Source organism: Balaenoptera ricei, chromosome 20 (genome assembly GCF_028023285.1).
Source record: "Balaenoptera ricei isolate mBalRic1 chromosome 20, mBalRic1.hap2, whole genome shotgun sequence".
In the NCBI taxonomy this organism is placed as follows: Eukaryota; Metazoa; Chordata; class Mammalia; order Artiodactyla; family Balaenopteridae; genus Balaenoptera; species Balaenoptera ricei.
In genome coordinates, this window is record NC_082658.1 from 62,194,929 (window position 1) to 62,217,156 (window position 22,228).

At 46.6% G+C, this 22,228-nt stretch overlaps 1 protein-coding gene across 3 annotated transcripts in view; it reads left to right on the top strand.

Moving 5' to 3' along the window:
- The first annotated feature begins 11,969 nt into the window (after window positions 1-11,969).
- Window positions 11,970-22,228, top strand: part of AKAP10 (A-kinase anchoring protein 10) — a 62,918-nt gene continuing 52,659 nt past the window's right edge. For all 3 annotated transcript variants that reach the window (XR_009499477.1, XM_059907113.1, XM_059907114.1), the window contains exons 1-2: window positions 11,970-12,204; window positions 19,924-19,971. Coding sequence is in view for 2 of the 3 variants with exons in the window: in XM_059907113.1 (XP_059763096.1) it covers window positions 12,117-12,204; window positions 19,924-19,971 (136 nt within the window). In the remaining variant the exon portion in view is untranslated. The remainder of the gene's footprint in view (window positions 12,205-19,923; window positions 19,972-22,228) is intronic.

Below are 22,228 nucleotides of genomic sequence, written 5' to 3' on the forward strand. Positions count from 1 at the left end.
CCCCAGAACAGGGCCTCCCTCTTTCTGGGATATGGCTTCACCATCCCTCTTCTCCTCTCACATCGGGAGGGGGACAACTCCGGTCTTGCCAGCTCCCTCGTGGCACGATTAGCCAGACGGGTTCCAGAAGCCTGTGCAAGGAGGGTTTGCACAAGACCCAGCCGCTAGCTGTTTTCTCTGCTTGGCTACAGGGTCGACTTGTCTGACAACACCGAGGGCAAGGCTCAGTTTCTCTACACATTCATCTGCTATAAAAAGTTCTTACGAACGTCTATGCCCAAAAGCATGTGCAGGTTTGAGTAGTCTTCAGATGGAAAGTTCATCCTTCAGCACCTCGGTCTGAGGAATCCCAGTTCGGGCAGGTTCTGGCCTCTGCTTGTGGCTCTGCTCGGCTTACAAACAAGAGCTGTCTGGGGGCATCTGCGTTTCTGCTGCAGACCGGGGTATCACACTTGCTTTCTGAGTCCCCTAAGTCAGGGCAAAGAGAATCAGGAACTGAAAGTCATTCAGCCACTTCACATTCTCAAAAAGACACCTGTGCAAAACCTGGTTATTATTTTCAAATGAAATGAGTCATCAGATTTGACAAACCAACCCTTTACGCAGCATGGCACAAAGAAAGAGGGCTTTAGAGGCAGAGGAAACTGTGTTCCAATCCTTGGCTCTGCCTTTTTAGCTGAAACGTTTTAGGCAATTCATTTGCCCTCTCTGAAGACTCATTCGCTCATTTGCAAAATGAGGCAAATAATAACACCTAAGATCTCAAGCTGCTGTGAGAATTAAATGCACCATTACTTTAATCGAATAAAAAGTCCCTTGGACAATATCTGGCATTCAGTACGCACTCAGCAAATGTTAGATTCTCATCTCTAGCTTTTCGTCTAGATACTGAGCATCTCAGGATGGATCCCCATAGTAACAGAATATGGGAGAGATGCCACCCAAATTCATTTTAAATGAATGAGTTTGATGGTATTGTACACAGGCAATTAAAGGAGGGGACAAGAGGATTGATGATAAAGGTTCAGGCTCGCTAGTCTCCTTTTGGGGGAAGGGAGACAAAACAATCTGGGGTTAAATGTCCAGCCTACACCCTAGTCACTAGAATCAGGCAGACTGGTTAAATCAGAGCCCACCTGAGACTCTTTTTCATCTGAAAAATGAGACCTCTTATGGGAATTAGGTTTTCTAAAAGTATGTCTGGTAGGTGCTCAAAAATGATAGCTGAAAGATGGATGGCCCTAGAGATTATCATATTAAGCAAAGTACGTCAGAGAAAGACAAATATCATATGATATCACTTATATGTGGAATCTAAAGAAAATGATACAAATGAACTTATTTACAAAACAGAAATCGACTCACAGACAAAGAAAACAAACTTATGGTTACCAAAGGTGATAGCACGGGAGGGGGGAGATCAATTAGGAATTTGGAATTAATACATACACACTACTATATATAAAATAGGTAAACAACAAGGACCTACTGTATAGCACAGGGAACTATACTCAATATCTCGTGATAACCTATAAGGGAAAAGAACCTGAAAAAGAATAGATATAACTGAATCACTTTGCTGTATGTTTGACACCAACACAACATTGCCAATTAACTATACTGCAATTAAAAAATGATAGCTGAAATTCTCACCTTAAATTAGCACGTTAAAGAAATGGGCAGTCAAACCTCCAGTCTCCACAGATGCCCTGGAATCTGCGCACCTTTGCGACCCTACAAACCCGTTCCCTCGGCTGCACCCCTGGCCGCTCGGAACTTCCGGTCTGGGGTGGGGTGGGGCGGTGGGCGGGGGTGTGAAGCGCGTGGTGTTCGCCCACGGCTTCCTCTGATCCCTGACTTGGGCCATTGCGGACCTTCTCGGTCTCAGCTGGCTCCGCTGCCAGCTCTGCACGGGCTCCGGACGGCTTCGCGCCGGGGTAACGGGACAGCCCCTCGCCTCCCGCCCCCCGCTGTGCCTCCCTTCCCCCGGCTCCGGGGCTCCCATACTGACCGCGCCCTGAGGTCTGCACCCCAGCCCTGGAGCGCAGGAGACTCGACGCCCTGTGGGGTGAATCCCTGCCCAGTGCGGGCTGGGAGCCGGTGGGCGCAGTTTGTACACTTCCCCGGACGCAGTCCCACGGACCCGGCGGTCCTTCCCACGCACGGGCAGCTCACTCGGGAACACCGGCTCCCACTGGCTCCGCCCCCTTCCCCCGCTTCCCTCCCCCCCCCTCCCCCGTGAAGGCGCCCTTAATGCAGCCCTGCTGGGGGCCCTCTGCTGCAGGCTTTGCTTTCTGTGGCTGAAATTTGGGAGTTAGAATATTCACCAGTATAACAGCAATAAAAGCACTGTTATAAACAACAAGGTCCTACTGTATGGCACAGGGAACTATATTCAATGTCCTGAGATAAACCATCATGGAAAAGATTATTTTTAAAATGTATATATATGTACAACCGAATCACTTTTCTGTGCAGCAGAAATTAACACAACATTGTAAATCAACTAGACTCCAATTTAAAAAAAAGGCACTGTTGCTGGTGGGGAGTGGAGGTGCCAGTCACCGCCAGCGAGCAGGGAGCCCCATGCAGCAAGATTACTCAGGCTCTCACCTGTGGCCTTAGGTGCAGCTGAGGCACTTAGTGTCCCGGGGCGGCAATACCTGTAATGACCATGCGGTGGCCTGGCTGCCAGTTGAAAAATGGAAGGGGTGGGGGGCTCAGGGTGGCTAATTGTCAACTTGGGTCACACAGTGAAAGCCACCGACCCCTTGTAAGGAGCAATTGCAGGACAGACTCTGTTGCAGAGCAGGCCCACGGTGTAACTGCAGAAGTGGCAGAGCTGAAAAAGAGTGCGTGGTCCCAATGGGACCCCACCTGACGGGCAGGCGTGGAATCCGACCTGTGAAATGGGGGCATGTGAGAGGATACCGTGAGCAGCTGAACCTGCAGACTCCTCGAGCCCCTCTCCTCTCCAGAGGAGGTGGGACCACGACCTCAGGGGAGGCAGGTGCCCTGCAAGGTGCCTCTGGTTCTGCTGGAGATCTGCCCTCCACTCCTGATGGCCTCAAAGCAAACAGCCAAGGCCAGGTCTCCACACGGCCATCCCTGCTCTGATGAGAGGAAACAGCACATGTGCCAAAGGACCCGTGGGGGCCACTGCACCTGGGCAGAGACCGGGGTCACATGGGAGGGTTTTGAAGCTGTCGGACTGGGGAACAGTGGAATATAAGCCTGGGTAAGGGGAGTGTTTTCCCACTTGGGGGGCTTTGTCTGAAAGTCAAGATCCAGTGGTACAGCAAGAACACCCAGGGCTGTTCCAAATAGACTGTTGGGATGGAACTTGGCCTAGAGAAATGGGGACTGACATAGTCTTGAGGAAAGGTGAGAAGGCCTAAGGAGGTGGAAATGTTGGAATTGATTTACTGTATAAGAAGGACACAGCCTCTATTAAGGCCACTGGCCTGAGATGCTTAATGGTGGCAGCGCTCTGTCGGCTAGTGTGGCCGGTGAGAGGTGGCCATAAACGGGAAGAGGAGGCCAGGTGACTGCACTGAAATATCAAAGGAAGGCGAGTGTAATTATTGTGCCAGAAAACTAGGCTGGACCAGCTCTCAGGGCTCCTTAAACCACAGGGATCTGGGGCAGTGGCTATTGGGTCACTAGTGGGTCACTGTGTTCCTAGTGGGGAGAGAGATGGACACCCGACTAGGACACGCTGATTATATAATAAAAAAAAAATCAAGAGCTCATGAGCAGGAGGCTGATGTCAGCTGTCCTCATGGAAAATCACGTTCTCTCCGAAGCTCCCAGGTATAAGTCAGTTCCCAGGCCCAGCACTCATCGTTTGACAGGGAAGTCAGCTCTCCTTAAGGAAGGACCTTGCAACACCACCACACCTATAGATAGCAAATATTTCCCCAATCATCCCCCCAGAGAGACTTGAGGTCATTTTCCAGGGTATCTATGCACCAGGGAAGGGAGAACACCCAGAATTTCCAAGGACTTTGTGATATGGGATCTGTGATAAGACTGACTGAAACCCGAAAACTCAAAACATCACAGGCTCCTGTGCTTAGAATGAGGGCCTATGGAGGTCAGATGAGAACTAGCCCTGGCTCCAGTTTAGCTGACAGGGGGCCTAGGGAGTCTTCAGACCCACCCTGTGGTTATTTCCTCAGCCCCCAAGTGGGAACTGGAGTAACACAGCAGACACTGTCTGTCCCTGGCCCACACTCCCTGGGCACTGAAACCTGACAGCTTTACTGCAAACACCTGTGACTCTTTGTGTGTGATCTTCCTTTAGCAGCTGGCCTATGCCTGGAGCAGGTTGGACATGCCAGAGGGCTGACAATCCTAGGTGAGAGAGGTGGGGAGTCAGAATGTCCTGTGTCCTGCCAGAGGCTCCATCAGCTGACTGTGTTTCCTGCGAAGTCCCAGAGGTCACTCCCTTCTCTGAAACAAGAAGGAATGAATTAGTGAGAAGGCCACTGGGTCATGAGAACCTGAATGTTGGCCCAGGACTTAGGGGAGGACATGCTGCTATGGAACTGTGCTCCCTACTGTCAAGGGTCATAACAGGACTCCAGAATAGCAGAGCCCATGTGACAGCCCTAAACTGTCAGAGACATGGTGAATGTAATTGCCACACAGGTGGGAAAGGTGCCGAGGGTGACTTGACCCTCAGGCTATGTGGAATGGCTGATCTAATGATGATTATGTCCCTGGAGGGAGATTGATGGGCAGTGTCATGGACTGAATGTTTGCGTCCACCCAAGTTCACATGTTGAAATCCTGACCCCCAGTGTGATGCTATCAGGAGATAGGGACTTTGGGGTGATTAGGTCATCCGAGAGCCCCCGTGACTGGGATCAGTGCCTCTGTAAAGAAGACCCCAGAGAGCTCTCTTGTGCCATCTGCCTTGTGAGGACACAGAGAGAAGACAGCCGTTTATGAATCAGGAATCGGGCTCTCACAAGACACCAAATCCGCAAGGAAAAAATGAAAGTTCACTGGAGGGAACTAAAAGTCCAGATGATGACAGCTTCTCATTGGCTGAGCTGTGGTGTTTTACATTGGCTGGGCTTGTTGCTGGGTGAGAAGAAAGCCTTCCTTCCACCCTCTGTGGTAGTAGAGCAGTGGCACTTCCTGTTCGGGGCTGTAAGGTACCTCTCTCCGTCTCCCCATCAGTAACTGATGTCTTCCTGTTGGGGTAATTAATGGTGAGGGGTAGGGTGGGAGACCTCCCTCTACAGGCCTTCTCAACTCCAGTTTTAGTTGAGGTTTCCTTTTATTAATTATTAATTTTCACAGTAACCACACTAAAAAAATTTCAAAAAGCAACAAGTGAAATTAATAATACCTGTATTTACTTAGCCCAACATATCTAAAATATTATCTTTTCAACATGGAATCAATATAAAATATTAGTGAGCTGTGTTAAATTATTTTTTCATACCAAGTCTTCGGGATCTGCTGTATATTTTACACTTACAGCACATCTTAATTCAATTACCCACATTTCAAGTGCCGAATAGCTACATGTATCTAGTGGCTACTATGTTGGACAGTGCAGGTCTGAAGAATCCTTCATTGTCTGGACTTTCTGCAGAACATCACACTGGGGCACTATATTGATGACATCATGCTACCTAGACCCAGTGAGCAAGAAACGGCAGGTATTCTAGGTGCCCTGGTAAGACACATATGTGCCAGAAGGTGGGATATAAGCCCTACAAAGATTCAGGGGCCTGCCACATTGGTGAAAATTTTAAACCTGTTAGATGTTTGTGTAGAAAACAATTTAACTTGCCCAAAGGGGAGTCTGGCCTTAGCCCTGGGCTGCAGGGAAGTTATCTCTTGCCCTTGGAATGTCATGTCTGATAGGAGTGTTTTGTTTTGTTTGGCCCTGGGCCAGCCATATAATAACAGTGTGGTTTGGGATGGGGGCTTTGGGTCAGGCGATATCGGGTGTGACCTCTTGAGGGCCAGGAGACTGAGATCAGCCACAAGGGCAGTTAACCACGCTTATTTGATGGCGCCCTGCCCCGCCCCCAAAAATCTTTACACACCGAGGCTTTGGTAAGCTCCCCTGGTTGGCAATCCTCCATGAATACCGTTACAAATCAATGCCTGGAAGTAATGCTGTCCAGAGTCCACAGGGAGAGAACAACTGGGAGCTCTGTGTTTGTTACCTCCCTGGATTCTGCCCTTGGTATTTCTTCCCTTGGCTGATTCTAATCTGTATCCTTCAGCGGTAACAAGCTATAACTGTGAGTATATAACAGCTCTCAGTGAGTTTTGCAAGTCCTTCTGGCAAATTATCAAACCTAAGGGTGGTCTTGGGGCCCCCCCAAACTTGTATTTGGTGTCATAAATTAGGGTGATCTTATGTGGACTGTGCCCCCTCACTTCACAGTTGATTACTTTCACAATGTTATTAAATGTTTATTTACAATTGTCTATATATTTACCACTTTCTTTGCTCTTTATAATGTCTTGCATATCAGACTTTCCATCTGACATCGCTTTCCTTTGGCCTGTAGCAAATTCTTTGGAGTATCCTTTAGTAAGTTCTGCTGGTGACAATTTTTTTCCTGTTTTTATCTGAAAATGTTTTATTTTCTGTCATCTTTGAAATATATTTTTGGTGAGGTTTGTAGTTACTTTTTCCAGCACATTGAAGATTTAATTCCACAGTCTTCTGGCTTCCATTGTAGCTGTTGAAAAAAATCAGCAGCCAAAGTGTCATTCCTTTGAAGGTAATCTATTTCCCCCACCCCAGCAACGTTTGATAATTTTTCTTTGTTTCCTCAAGTTTCATTATTAATAATCTAGGTGTGTATTTCTTTTCCTTTACTTTTGTGTGGAGTTCATGGTCCTTCCTGAACTAGTAGGTTGGTTTTTTTTTTTAATAAATTTATTTATATATGGCTGCATTGGGTCTTTGTTGCTGCACGCGGGCTTTCCTCTTTATTTATTTATTTATGGCTGCGTGGGGTCTCTGTTGCTGCGGCTCGGGCTTTCTCTAGCTGCGGTGAGCTGGGGCTACTCTTCGTTGTGGTGTGCGGGCTTCTCATTGCGGTGGCTTCTCTTGTTGTGGAGCACAGGCTTTAGGGCGCATGGGCTTCAGGAGTTGTGGCGCACGGGCTTAGTTGCTCCGAGGCAAGTGGGATCTTCCCAGACCAGGGCTGGAACCCATGTCTCCTGCATTGGCAGGCGGATCCTTAAGCACTGCGCCACCAGGGAAGTCCTGGTAGGTTGGTTTTTGTCATCACTTCAGGACAATTATCAGCCATTAATTTTTCAAATATTTCCTCTGCTACATTCTCTCTCTTCTCTTCTGGGACTTTGATCAAACATATGGTAAACGTTCTCACTGTATTCTCTATTTCTCTAAACTTCACTACATGCTTCATTCTGGATATTTTCTTCTGACTCATCTTTTCACAGACTCTCTCTTTAGCTGTAACTCAGTTTACAGATCTATCTAGTTATTTTGTGTTTCAGTTCTAGAATTTCTAGTTGCTTCCTTTTCGTATATACTCTGTCAGTTCTTATAGTTTCCAGTTCTCTGCCCAAATTTCCAGTCGTTTTTTATATCCTTGACCATAGTAAGCAGCATTATGTTAAAATCTATGCCCAATAATTCCACTACCTGGCGCTCTGGTGTGACTATCCTATTACCTGCCACTTCTCTTGGCTCTTGTTCCTGATATATTATCTCTTCATGTGTCTGATATCTGTGATTGTGTGTTAGGCATTATTTTTGAAAAATTGTTTGTGGAAATAATTTGAGAATTTGGATGTTAGTATCTTATTCCAAGAGGATTTGCACTTGCTTCTATCAGGCACCTGGAGCATTAGGAATCAGGATTTTCTTAATTTACTGTTAAGGATTAAGGTTTCCTGAGTCACACAGATGACTTGAAGTTGGGTTGCATCCTGGCAAGGGCTGGCGTAGATTTTTCAGAATCCCAACCCAAAGCAGGCCCTGGGCTCCAACTTCTGTCCTTTTAGTCTGTGTTGCTATCAAAAGCATCACTCAGCTTCTCAGTCTCTTTTCCATGAACAGTGGATGCTCCCAGAGCAGGAGGCCCCAAACGCAGGACATGATTCACTGGATTTTGTTTTTCTTCTCTATCTTCACCTGGTAATTCTTTATTACCTTCTTTTTTTTTTTAAAGAATTTCACTTTTATTTATTTATTTATTTTGGCTGTGTTGGGTCTTCGTTTCTGTGCGAGGGCTTTCTCTAGTTGAGGCAAGTGGGGGCCACTCTTCATCGCGGTGTGCGGGTCTCTCACTATCGCGGCCTCTCCTATTGTGGAGCACAGGCTCCAGACGCGCAGGCTCAGTAGTTGTGGCTCACAGGCTTAGTTGCTCCGCGGCATGTGGGATCTTCCCAGACCAGGGCTCGAACCCGTGTCCCCTGCATTGGCAGGCAGATTCTCAACCACTGCGCCACCAGGGAAGCCTTCTTTATTACCTTCTTATTTCTTCAATGTCTTTTAAGATTTTGTTCACCCTTTTCAGCTTTCCTCAGCATGTGGCTGGCTGGTCCCAGTTACCTGTTCCACTGTTATTAGAAGTGAAAGTCTCTGTTATGCAAATGTAAGAGATTATTATTGTTATAATCTCCTGACTACTTGTTTTGGGTTCCTTTGATGGGAAAAATGTGCGCTAAACTCCCATTTACTTGGCATGATATAGAGATTACAGAAGAAATAAATTTTGTTAAGCCCAAATTGCTTTGATTCACCTTTGATTAAAACTAAAATCAGAGGCCACAGTTTTTTTTAGAGATAAATTTTACAGAGCTATTGATACAAATGCTTTTGATAATGTAAAACACTGGGTTATGAATTAGCCTTTGTTAGACAGTTGAGGAGAATTTTAAGTTATATGAATATATATTCTGAATTTTGTTAAAAATCTGAGTTTTTATCTGCTTATTAAAAAGCTACAAGGAGGGCTTCCCTGGTGGCGCAGTGGTTAAGAAACCGCCTGCCAATGCACAGGGCATGGGTTCGAGCCCTGGCCCAGGAAGAGCCCATATGTTGCGGAGCAACTAAGTCCATGCACCACAACTACTGAAGCCGGGGCACCTAGAACCCGTGCTCTGCAACAAAAGAAGCCACAACAATGAGAAGCCCGCGCACCGCAACGAAGAGTAGCCCCCGCTCACTGCAACTAGAGAAAGCCCGCGCACAGCAACAAAGACCCAACACAGCCAAAAATAAAAACAAATAAATAAATTTTTTAAAAAGTACAAGGAGCTTTCTTTTCCTATAATATCAAACAATTTGTTTGAATAGTTTCCTTGATGTTATGAATGTTTGATATAGAAAACTAACGTGTTCGAATATTTGTTGTAGAACACCATTCATTTGATTTGTAAATCGTATTTGTCGTAGGAGATTAATTTTATTCACTGGCTTTGTGATAATTAACTTGCTGATTTTACCTCGCTGATTTGTTGTAATTAATACAACTGGTAGAAAAAGCCTGTGAGGATTCTCTTAAAATTAGGAACATAATGAAAGAAATTCCTTCTGGTAAAAACTAATTTTGTTTCACAAAAATTAAATTTGTTTTACGTGTAAATTAAAGTGGCTCTAACAAATTAACTTAGAAATGCAATGCAAAGTGTCAATTTGTCACAACTGGGTATTCAGGCTGATGGAATCTTCTTGCTTATTTTGATATTGTTGTTTTATTTTACCTCTATTCATACGTGGATCGTCACATTACAAAAGATTAAATAATTCTCTTAAGGCTTCCCTAAGCATATAAACACTTTAACAGGTGGTGATTCAGAAGGCGTCTGCACTGCTAAATATCTCTCATCCCCTCATTCTTGCCCAATAAATAGACATCTCACGCTGGAACATGGGATAAATGGGAATTAGCAGCAGGTGGAGGGAAAGACAGGAGGAAGTGGTACAAGCAAATGGCCTTGAAGTCAGACTGATGGTGACTGAAATCCTGTCCCTACCCCTTACTAAGCTTTGTGATCCTGGGTAAGTTACCCTGAGCCTCGGAGTCATCAACTGTAAATTGGGGGTAATGATGGTAGCCATCTCACAAGGGCTTTTGTGGGGGAGAAGGTGAAGGATTACCTAAGATTGCGGTTCTAAATCACTCAGTCCCTTGAGAGCATGTGATAAGTACTGTATAAATAATGACGGCTATTATTAGCTGACTGGGATGCATTTAGCCGTCTCGGGAATAAAGGCAGCTGCAGAATTTCTGCTAGGAGGGGCTCCGGAACAGAGATCACGCTGGAAGGCGCGATAGGACCCTGCTTTTTAGTTGATTCTTTGCGTAGTTGAAGAAAAGAGAAAGGAGATTTAGAGGGACTGGAGCGCTTCTCCCCGCCCCCGCACCCCTTGTGCGCTGCTCCCATCCCGGAGATGTTCGGGGCTTGTCTTGCACTCCTCCGTCCCGTCCCATTCGTTCCAACCAATCAACCAGTCAACAAACACGAAACAGCCCTACCAAGGGGTTGTGGACCCTGGAGAGAGAGCGCCGCACTTCTAGCTTGGAGGGTAGCCGCCCTGCGCTCAGGCCCCCGCTAGATGCCCCTGACCCCTTACACCGACCCACTGGGAACCCACCGAGACCCACCCCAGCCCCGCTCGCCCTGGACGTCAGCTCCATCTCCCTTTCCAAGGAGCAGGGGCAGGATACGGGGTTTCACCGGCCACAGACCGCAGAGAGTGGTCCCCCTGAGCCAGGCTGGTGTCAGCGCACTGCTGACCCGGGGGCGCCGCTCGGACCCGCTGCAGCCTCCACCGTCAGACAGAGGTCCATTCCCAGCACCTGCTCAGGTCGGGGACACACTCGGGCATCCACAGCCGCGGCCAGTCTCCTGTTCCCGCCCGGACACTCTCCCCACCCAGGGAGAGGCTTGACCTTGGCTCTGGAGCCGACTCTGAGGTCCAGGCTTCGCCTCCAGTTAGGACGTGACCTTGGGCAGGTTATGTTTGTGTGTCCGGTTTCCCCCATACCAAGATCACCCCCAAGGACCATCATCAATCTGGAGGGTTTGGCACCTGCGCTCAGAGAACTTTCAATACGCATCAGCTGTGATTACCTTGCATGCCCCGAACCCAGACAAATGTATCAACCTGCTCTGATTGTATGGTGAAAAGACCCCGGGTTCTGGTTACAATCTCAACTGCAGTCTCAGCAGAGACACGCTGAATAATCTGGGACCAGTTGCCCCTTCTCTCTGGACCTCTGCTGCTCCGTCCGTCACCTGATCGACGTCATTGATTTGAAAAACCCATTTATTGATCTTACAGGCTCCTCCCTGGCAGAAGCGCCCAGCTACAGGGATTACGCAGTCCTGTGGGAGGGGCCCCACGGGCGGGAGGCTGGTCACTCTGCTTTAGGGGCGAGGGCGGTCAGAGGTTCATAGGAAAATGGCATTTGAACGAGGCTGGAAGGATGACCCACTGGAGGCCGCCCGGTAAATAATGGCGAGGCTTTTATGTCGCTGCCCTTTCAGAGCTGAGCGTTCGCAGGGATCGCGTCCTGTAGTAGGCCCACGCTCCTCCTCCATGGCTGAGGTCGCGGGGACCGCGGAGCCGCACAGAGCAGGTGGTGCCCGGAATCCGCATCCCGGGACCTGGCCCGCATCTCGAGGCCCGCTCCGGTGTCCGCTGGCTGGGAGCGCGGGGGTGCGGCCGCTCTGGCCGCCAGTGCCCTGGCCACACTCGGCTGTGGCATGGGCCCCGCTTCCGGGAGAGTTGGCTCGGCTCGGGCAGCGCCCGCGCACTCCCAGCGCGCGAGAGCCAGGGGGTCCCGAGCCGAGCGCAGGCTGCGCGCGCGCGCGCGCGTCACGTGGGCGGCGCAGGAGCGCCCCGCCGCGGGAGGGGGCGGGGAGGGGGCGGGGAGGGGGCGGGGTGGGGGCGGGGTCGGCGCGCGGCCTCCCGTGAAGCCCCGCGCGGGGAAGGACCGGAATTCCGGGCGGGCGGCTTGTTGTTAACATGGCGGCGGCAGCTACCGGCACGTCTCCAGGAGGCGGCGGGGCCCACACCCGGAAGACGGGTCTCTTTTCGGCCTAGCGCGGCGGCCGTTGCGGACCCGGAAGTCCGGGCCGGTTGCTGAATGAGGGGAGCCGGGTCCTCTCCGCGCCAGTCCCCCCGCGCCCTCCGCCCCGACCCGGGCCCCGCCATGTCCTTCTTCCGGCGGAAAGGTAACGAGGGGCGCGGACGGGCGCGGGGCCGGGCCTGGGGCGGCGGGTGGCGGCGAGGCCGAGGCCGAGGCGCGGAAGGACGCTCTGTGCGCCGGGCCCGCGGTCTTGCGAGAGGGAGCGGGGCCTCCGCGCGGGCGGGCGGGCACCCAGCCGGTTCCGAAGTGTGTGCCGGGACCCGCGCGGGGTAGTGCGTTTTGCGGACACACAGCTTTTCGGGGGCGGGGCGGTGCGTGTGTGTGAGTTTGTACCAGAAGAAGGGAATTCCTTCCGTACTTTTTTTACGGAAGTCTCGGACTTGTCAGAATATTGAGAGGTTTATGTCTAAAAGCAACACGTGAAAAAATTGGTTTCTTCAACTAGTGCTCTTTTCCAGTTTCCCCTTTTTTCGGGGGGTGGGGTGGGGGAGCGGGATTCTGCTGTCCCTAAAGTGACAGTGCTTAACTTATGGCTAAAAGTCCCCTAACGAAAACGACTCCTTTTGATGAATTAGCAAGTTTACTAAGTACTGGAACCCAAACTTCAGAAACAAACTTTATATTTCTGATTTTGAGTAGTAGCTGCCCAATTTTTGAGTAGAGGCAGCTTGATTTTGAGCCTGGGTAAGGTTGTTGGCGTTTCGTTACCGGTACGTATCCAGAGTGGACAAGTGTGGGCCTTCTGGGTTGATTAGTGGTTCTTGTATCGATTCTCGTTGCTTCCGGGAAAATTTACCAGGCAAAAACGGGTTTTTGGGAAAGCACTAAACTAAATCAGGGACTTGGGTTCACGTGACAGCTCTGCTACTAACTCTGTCACCTGGGACGGAAAAATGTTAACCCACTTTCCTCTCTCACCTGAGAATTCAATGATTCCTAAAGGCCCCATTCAACTCTATAAATTAAAGAATTCCTTTTAAGTACGCACAGAGTTTTAATAACTGTTGCCATGTGATGAGTGAATGAAACCATGATGAGTGAATGAAAACCACTCTGAATGAATGAAAGCGGTAAAATGGTACAAGGAAGCTTTATTGGTAAGGTACCTTGGTATAGTTAATAGCTCTCTAATTTGTTTGAGTGTTGGAATGGTTAGTTGTAGTGTTTTTTTTCGGGGGGCAGAGCATTCTGTGTATAATGAGGCAAATTGCATGTTGCACAATAGACTGTTGTCTCTATTCAACAAATATTTTTTGAACGTCCACTGTTTGCCAGGCACTGTGCTAGGCCCTCAGTATTAAGCACTGAACAAGACAAAATCCTTATATCTATGGAGCTTGTTGTCTGCTGGGGTAGACGGACAATAAATCTCTCTCTCTCTCTGTCTCCCTCTCACTCTCTGTCTCCCTCTCTCTGTTTACAAATTGAATACAGTGTTATGAAAGAGCTTGAGAGAAGTAACATATTTCGGTTTGATGTTAGTCAAAGGCCTGAGCAGGTGACCTTGAAACTTAGAGCTGAAGGAACAGCAGGAGGTAACGTATAGATGCCAGGGAAGAGCATTCTAGGCTCAGGGAATAATGTGTTCAGAGGCTGGGAGGCAAGAGTTTGGTGCCCTTCAAGAAAGAAAAGAAGCCCACTGTGACTCGGGCTTAGAGAGGTAGACAAGGATCAGATGATTCAGAGCTTTGTAGGTCACGGTTAGGTGTTATTCCAAGTGCAGAAACAATATTACTTTTAAAATTTTAAAGAGGGGTGATTTGATCTCTTTTTATGTTTTAAAAAGATCATTCTAGATGCTTTTTGGAAACTGGATGTGGCAAGAATAGAAACTGGAGATGGTCTTATTTAGGGATCCCATCCAGTCTCTGAATACCATTTTTAAATACCACCTATCTGCTGATGACTCCCAGATTTACATCCCCAGCTTGGATTCTCTGCCCTGAATCCAAACTGTGTATCCAACCGTTGGTCCACTTTATACCTCTACCTAATAGATGTCTAATAGATAAATCTTTAGCCTACTGTATCTAAAATTTCCCCTTAGATTTAGTCCTCCTAAACCTGTACATCACTTTTTCTCATCTTAACAAATTACATTTCTGGCCTTTTAGTTGCTCAGGCTAAAACTTTAATACCTTCTTGAACCTCTTTCTCTCCTACTGTGTATCTGATCTGTTAGGTCTACCCCAGAATATACCCAAATCCAGCCACTTCTCACCATCCCTGACCATTAACACCCTGGTCTAGGGAGTCATCTCTATTTAGGTTGGGTGGTTAAGGAAGTTCTCTGAGGGATGTCATTCAGATCTCAGCTTAAATGTCAAGAGGAAACCGGTTTTATGAAGATCAAGGAAGCAGCATTATTTTGCTATAGGCTTCAATTTGGTTTCCCTTCTTCCATTCTTGACGCCTGTGGTGTATTTTCGAAATGCATTCTGCCACACCTCTGTTCAGATTCCCTCAGTGGCTTCCTGTACATGGCCCTCCATAATCTAGGTCCCATTTCTTCTCTGTGCTCATCTCCTGCTTTCTTTCTCCATCATTCTTCCATTTATATTGGCCTCCTTGTTGTTAAGTACATTCCCACCTCAGGGCCTTTACACTTATTCTCTCTGCGTGGAAACCTCTTCCCACAGATATGTGCCTATTTTGTCCCCCATCTTCTTCAGGTTTTTGATTAATTGACATCTTAGTGAAGCTTTCTCTGACCAGCTCGCTTAAGATTGTAGTCCCCAGGCCCTGCACTCCCATCCCGTCACCCTACTTTATTTTTTCTGTAGCATTTGTCCCCATCTGCTGTACTGTGTGTTTTATTAGGATGGAAGATGATTTCTGTTCATGGCTGTATCCCCATGTCTAGATTAGTGCCTGGGATATAGTTAGAAAATTAGTAAATATTTGTTGAATAATTAAAGTAAGAAAAATATTAGGAAGTAATAAGTGCTGTGCAGGGAATTTAAACAGTGATTTGGGAGCAGATCACCAGATGACAGTTTGTGTTTGGATAGTGAGGGGAGGCTTCTCTGAGCAGATGGTATTTAAATTGAGGTGTCAATGAGGAAGGAGAGCCAGCCTTGCAAAGGTAAAAGGAACTGCATTCTGGCTGGAAAGAACTGGTAGTACAAACATCCTGAGGCAGGAAAGAGCGGGGTTTGTTCAAGGACAGAAAGAAGGCTGAAACGTGCTGGGAGTGGAGGGCGATGGGGCATGTTTTAGAGATAGAGATAGCATGACTTGAGTAATGATTGGAGTGAAGGAAAACTGGGAAAGCTTTGGAAAGCTTAGACATGGGGTAGGAGGAGTCCAGAGCTCTCTTCCGGCAGTTGTGAGTTTGCGGAAACTCTTGGATGTCCGTGTGGATATGTCAAGGAGGCAGTTGGATGTACAGGTCTGTAGTTCTGGGAGAAGATCAGAATTTGAGTTCTGAATCTGGACTTAGAAGTATTTTGCATAAATGGTGGTTAAAGACACAGGCCTAAATGAGCTCATCTGTGGAGTACATATGGGATATGAATTAGTTGTGTTGAAAGGCTATGGTACCGTAACAAAGAGACACTAAGTACAATGGCTCAAACAAGGTAGGCCTTTATTTCTGTCTTGTGTAACCGTCCAAGTCCCTGGTCATCAGGTGGCTTTGCTTCACGATCATTCAGGAATCATTTTCCTTCCGTTGTGTTACTCCTCTTTCTCTTAGGGTATAGTCTGTGTTATCAAAGGCAGGTCATGGTCCCTTCTGTCAGCTCTCTGACTCCTGATAATGGGAAAGAGAAGCTTTGGCCAGAAATGGCACATACCTCTTCTGTTCACATTTCATTGCTGAGGACCGAGTCATATGGTCACAGTTAATTAACTCAGGGGCTTCTGGGAAATGGAGAGAAGCTAGCCAGTTGTGTGCCAGGACACAACCCTCTTACTAGGAAGTCCAGGTAGAACTCTCTACAACCCTCTACAGTGGCCAGGTAGAATCTCCTGCCATGCTGTAGACAAGGAGAGAGCTCCGGGGTTAATCCAGCTTTTAAAGTTGAGGAACATGAGTCATTGGCAAAGGAGAATCGACAAGAAAATGCCAGTGATACAGGAGTACAATATCATGGACGCTAAGAGAAGATAATACTTCAAAAAGGAGGGGTAAATGGGGAAGGGGCTGGAAGGGGCCATTGGGGTAAGGGTGGGGGGTTGTTGTTTTTGAGATAAAAGATGCTAAGCACGTTTGTTCTAGGAAGGATCCAGTAGAGAGGGAGAAAATGATACCGAAGAGAGGTGTTACTTGCAGGAGTGAAGTTCTTGAAAAGACCTTAGGAGCTGGGATTAAAGCCTGGCTGTATCAAGATTTGATTAGGATACACTGCAGCTGGAAATGGCAATCGATACAACCACTTGTTTAAAAGTTTAAAAACTTCCAAACAATGCTATAACTTGTTTATGAATACGTAAATATATTAAAGAGTAAAAATGATGGAAACCATAAATGTTCAATTTCTGAAATTTTTTTCTCTAGGAAGAGGGGGAATGAGTTGAGGGAGGGACTTTAGTTGTAACTGCAGTGTTTTGTTTCTTTTAAAAATTCTTCTGGGGCTTCCCTGGTGGCGCAGTGGTTGAGAGTCCGCCTGCCAATGCAGAGGACACGGGTTCGAGCCCTGGTCTGGGAAGATCCCACATGCCGCGGAGCGGCTGGGCCCGTGAGCCACAACTACTGAGCCTGCGCGTCTGGAGCCTGTGCTCCGCAACAAGAGAGGCCGCGATGGCGAGAGGCCCGCGCACCGCGATGAAGAGTGGCCCCCGCTTGCCACAACTGGAGAAAGCCCTCGCACAGAAACGAAGACCCAACACAGCCATAAATAAAATAAATTAAAAAAAAAAAAAAAAGATGGCTAGCAGGACATCAGAGCCGTTTTTTAAAAAAAAAAAGAATTCTTCTGAAGCAAATATGGCATAATGTTAAGATTTGCTAAACCTGAGTGTTCCTCATATTAAGGTCTAGTCTTGCCTTTGTTTTAAATGTTTCATAATAATAAGAAATTATTATTTCTTATAGAAGAAATAGTAGTGCAAAATAGGATGACAAACCACGATAAATATAAATAGAATAAAATCTCTATGGCTAAAAAATCTTACAAAAGTCCATATAAAGATGGATTAAAAGATAAAGACTCAAGTTGGGTAATAAACCAAAATGCAGCTATTTACCAGAGACACAACCAAAACATAAGGACATAGAGAAATTGAAAATAAATGGATGCAAAGATATATCAGGCAAATGTTAACTAGAAGAAAGTTTGTGTGGTAGATGAAATACTTTAAAGCATAAAATACCATTAGGGATAAGAAGGCCTGTAAATTATGATAAAATGAAAAAGGTACTAAGAAGATAAAATTTTGAACTTGTTTGTACCTAAATCAGTTTCAAAATGTATAAAACAAAATGTACAGAATTACCAGGAGAAGTCAACAAATTCGTCATCATAGTTAGAGTTTTAAGAATGTTCTTTTTTAGAAATAAAGAGCAGTAATCACAATAAAAAGAAATGGGTTAACCCAGACAATAAAAAGATGGTGATCTTCAGATTGGTTTCCTGTTCTGTACTGTTTAAATGTTAAAAAGGTCATGGGAAAGTTAAAAGTAAAAGGCTGGAGAAGCATATCAGGGATATACAAACAGAAGGAAAGCTAGCATAGTCTTCACAATAGCACACACATGAAAAAAACATGGAAAAGTTAAGTTTTGTGAGGGAAAGGGAACAAGAGTCATTATTCACAGATAATATGATTGCATATGTAGAATATTCAAGAAAATCTAGGCTTCCCTGGTGGCACAGTGGTTATGAACCCGCCTGCCAGTGCAGGGGACATGAGTTCGAGCCCTGGTCCAGGAAGATCCCACATGCCGCGGAGCAACTAAGCCCATGCGCCACAACTACTGAACCTGCTCTCTAGAGCCTGTGAGCCACAACTACTGAGCCCACGTGCCACAACTACTGAAGCCTGCGCACCTAGAGCCCGTGCTCTGCAACAAGAGAAGCCGCCGCAATGAGAAGCCCAGGCACCGCAACAAAGAGTAGCCCCCGCTCGCCGCAACTAGAGAAAGCCCACGCACAGCAACAAAGACCCGACGCAGCCAAAAAATAATTAATTTTTTTTTTAAAAGAAAAAACATGGGCTTCCCTGGTGGCGCAGTGGTTGAGAATCTGCCTGCTAATGCGGGGGACACGGGTTCGAGCCCTGGTCTGGGAAGATCCCACATGCCGCGGAGCAACTGGGCCCGTGAGCCACAGTTGCTGAGCCTGCACGTCTGGAGCCCGTGCTCCGCAACACGAGAGGCCGTGATAGTGAGAGGCCCGCGCACCGCGATGAAGAGTGGCCCCCACTTGCCACAACTAGAGAAAGCCCTCACACAGAAACGAAGACCCAACACAGCCATAAATAAATAAATAAATTAATTAATTAATTAATTTTAAAAAATTTTTTAAAAAAACAGAAGAAAAGTAAAGTGGGCTGTGTCAGATCCCGTAAGTTTCTCGCTTGGCTTGAGCTGCCACGCTCCTTCCTTCTTGCATGTGATCTTGCTAGTGTGTCTGCATTAGAATTTCCAGTGTTTTGTGTAATAGAGGAGAAATGGTGTAATTATTTTTTAAATTTATTTATTTTATTTATTTTTGGCTGCGTTGGGTCTTCCTTGCTGCGTGCGTGCTTTCTCTAGTTGCAGAGAGCAGGGGCTACTCTTCGTTGTGGTGCATGGGCTTCTCATTGTGTTGGCTTCTCTTGTTGTGGAGCATGGGCTCTAGGCACACGGGCGTCCGTAGTTGTGGCTCGCGGGCTCTAGAGCGCAGGCTCAGTAGTTGTGGCGCATGGGCTTCGTTGCTCCGCGGCATGTAGGAACTTTCCGGACCAGGGCTTGAACCCTTGTCCCCTGCATTGGCAGGCGAATTCTTAACCACTGCGCCACCAGGGAAGCCCAAAATGGTATAATTTTTTAAGAGACAGTTGTTAAAGCTTGAGTAGTAGAAGTTTTAGAATGTTTGTAAGTTTAGAATATTTGTATTTGATGCTGTGGCAGGGATACACAGGAAGTCAGAGATGTTACACAACCAGAGAACTCTGTCTTTTTCTTCAGGTTGCATCTAGTAGTGAGTGGCACATGGTAATAATGTTAACTAGCGTCTTAAGTTTACTGTGTCCTAGCTCCTCTTGTAAGACCTTTACAAGTACCTATGTTTTCATCCACAACCCTCTCAGGTAGTCTCCAGTGTGGCTGGTGGAGAACCACACTGGGCAAGTACATGTTCGGTTTTGCTATGCTGGCTGGGAGGTGCTCTTGAGATGTCCGTTTACACATGTTATCTTAACCACACAGTAATTCTACAGTCCGAGTTTTTAACCAGAGGTAAAAGAGTGATTTTTTTAGGGTCTAGCAGACCAGGGTTGAAATCCTGCCTGTTGAAATGACTCTTGACTAGCTCATAACAGTGACCTAGTTTTGTAAATGAAGGAAGTTGAGACCCAGAGAATTAAAGTAACTTGTCCAGCATCACATGGCTATTGAATGGCGGAGCCCAAATTTGAACCCAGGTGTTCTGATCTTGTCTCTCCTTAAGCTCTGAGCGTACTTGACCAAATGCTGTTCAAAGATCACTTCCTGAGAGAAACTTCCCCTGACAACTGCCCTGCCCTGCTCCAGGGCAGCTCGCCCGTTGTTGGGGAACTTTGAACACACCTGTCAGAATAGAGCTGGTGTGATTTTTACAAGGCCTGGAAGGGGGTTTCTGGTTGTAGAAGTTGGTCATGGTGCTCTCTTCTCTTCCAGTGAAAGGCAGAGAGCAAGAGAAGACCTCAGATGTCAAGTCAGTTAAAGGTAAGTCAGCATGTTGCAGTGATGAACTCTTTCATCCTGTTACGTTCTCCCGTCTTTTGCCATTAATCGTCTCTGCCTTCTTTTATAATTACTGATGACTGTGACTTAACTTATATACTCTTCAACACCCACCATGTAATAGGCTGTTACTAAGCGTTTATTGGTTGTCCTAGTGATTCCGGTGAACCAGTGTCATCCGTACTAATCACACATTTGATTGTTCCCCACAAGCAATTAGTTGACTGTATTTTAAAAAAACAAAAAGCAGAAAATACTCTTTACTGAGCAGTCTGACCACTGACTTACGAAGCCTGGTTTTCTGTGGTTTATCTGGAAGTATGGTTGCTTACAGTTTTCACTTCCTTATTACTTTGGATGAATGGCCTTAACCTAAAATTTATTTGGAGTCCTTTATTGGAATCAATATATTGTCCTTATTTATAGGTAAGAGCATGTTTTTTTTAGATTGTAATCTCTGCTGTAGTTTTGACTGATTTCATTATGTCAATGTACAAAAATTGAAATGGGAAAATTATAATGAAAATTACTTTCATGACCATCACGTACAAATTTCATAGATGTAATTTATTTACGTGAATTCTAAAGATTGCCACTTATTTAGATTTTTCTTTTAAATGTTTGTATGTTGTGTGGCTAGTAACTCCATATGCTCAAATTGCCAGGGGGACACTAATTATAACTTAGAGGTTTGTAAGATTAGGGAAGAAGTAGGGTAGCTTACAGCCTTATTTTCTGCTTATTTCTGATAATTTAAAGCCAGTTGGTTCATATTGCCTTTTTTAAGGAGAATTTGATTGATGTTGGTAAAGACTTCAAGCCCTCAGGAAGCAGAGGCTTGTGAAGACTAGCCTTGATTGTAGTAGCAAGAGGGACTTTGATGTCCGAGGCACACCAGCCTCCGACAGTGTGACCTGGGGGAACTTTCCTCATTTGTACAACGAGGGGATTGGCCTACCTAACTCCTCAATCTGTCCCAGGCTAAAACACTCCATGCTTGTACTCCATTTATGACAGTACATAGTCTGTGCTCACATTCACTGCCTTAACTTTAGAATAACACAGACGCAGCAGGGAAACAGGCCCTCAAGAAGTTTGCAGTCTGATTAGAAGGACAAATTCAGACCCAGAACAGTAGCAAATAAACCAGAATCATAATAACTGTAGTTTATTGAGCACCTGTTCTGGTCTAGGTGTTAGACAAAAACTGTGGCTGTAACAGTGAACAAAAAAGACTTGGATCCACATCTTGCCCTCGTTGAACTTACAAATTGGTGGTAGGAAGAGGAGCATGAGTCAGATGATGCACACATGGCTTGGGCTAGATCAGCAGTGATGGAGATAAAGAGACCTGGACAGAGCTGTGTGGGAGGTGGAATAGACAGAGCTTTGTTCTCGATTAGGTGTGAGGGCGAGGAAGCTAAGGCTGGCACCCAGCTCTCTGGCAGGCCTAACACTGCGGCTGGTGCAGAACCACACTGGGCCAGTACCTGCTCCTTTTTGCTATGCTGGCTGGGAGGTGCTCTTGAGACGTCCATTTACACACGTTATCTTAACCACACAGTAATTCTACAGTCCGAGTAACCAGATAAAAGAGTGATTTTCTAGAGTCTAGCAGACCGAGGTTGAAATCCTGCCTGTTGAAATGCCTCTTTACTACCTCATTGACTTAGGGCAAAGCACTTAACTTTGTTCTGTTTGTGTATTCATCTCCAAAATGAGGTAAATACTGGTCTTGCAGCATTGTTGTGAGAGATAAATGAAATAATGTACCCCAAAAAAAGTACATCAAGAAACCAGTACAGGGCTTCCCTGGTGGCGCAGTGGTTAAGAACCCACCTGCCAATGCAGAGGACACGGGTTCGAGCCCTGGTCCGGGAAGATCCCACGTGCCGCGGAGCAACTAAGCCCGTGCGCCACAACTACTGAGCCTGCGCTCTAGAGCCCATGAGCCACAACTACCGAGCCCATGTGCTGCAACTACTGAAGCCCGCACGCCTAGAGCCCGTGCTCCGCAACAAGAGAAGCCACCGCAATGAGAAGCCTGCCTACTGCAACAAGAGTAGCCGCCTCTCTCCGCAACTAGAGGAAGCCTGCGTGCAGCAGCGAAGACCCAACACGGCCAAAAATAAATAAATTTATTTTTAAAAAAAGAAAAAAAGAAAAGAAACCCGTACAGTGCCTCATACAGAGTAGGTTTTATATTGGTAGCTATTACCATTTTAACAGAGTAGGCCCT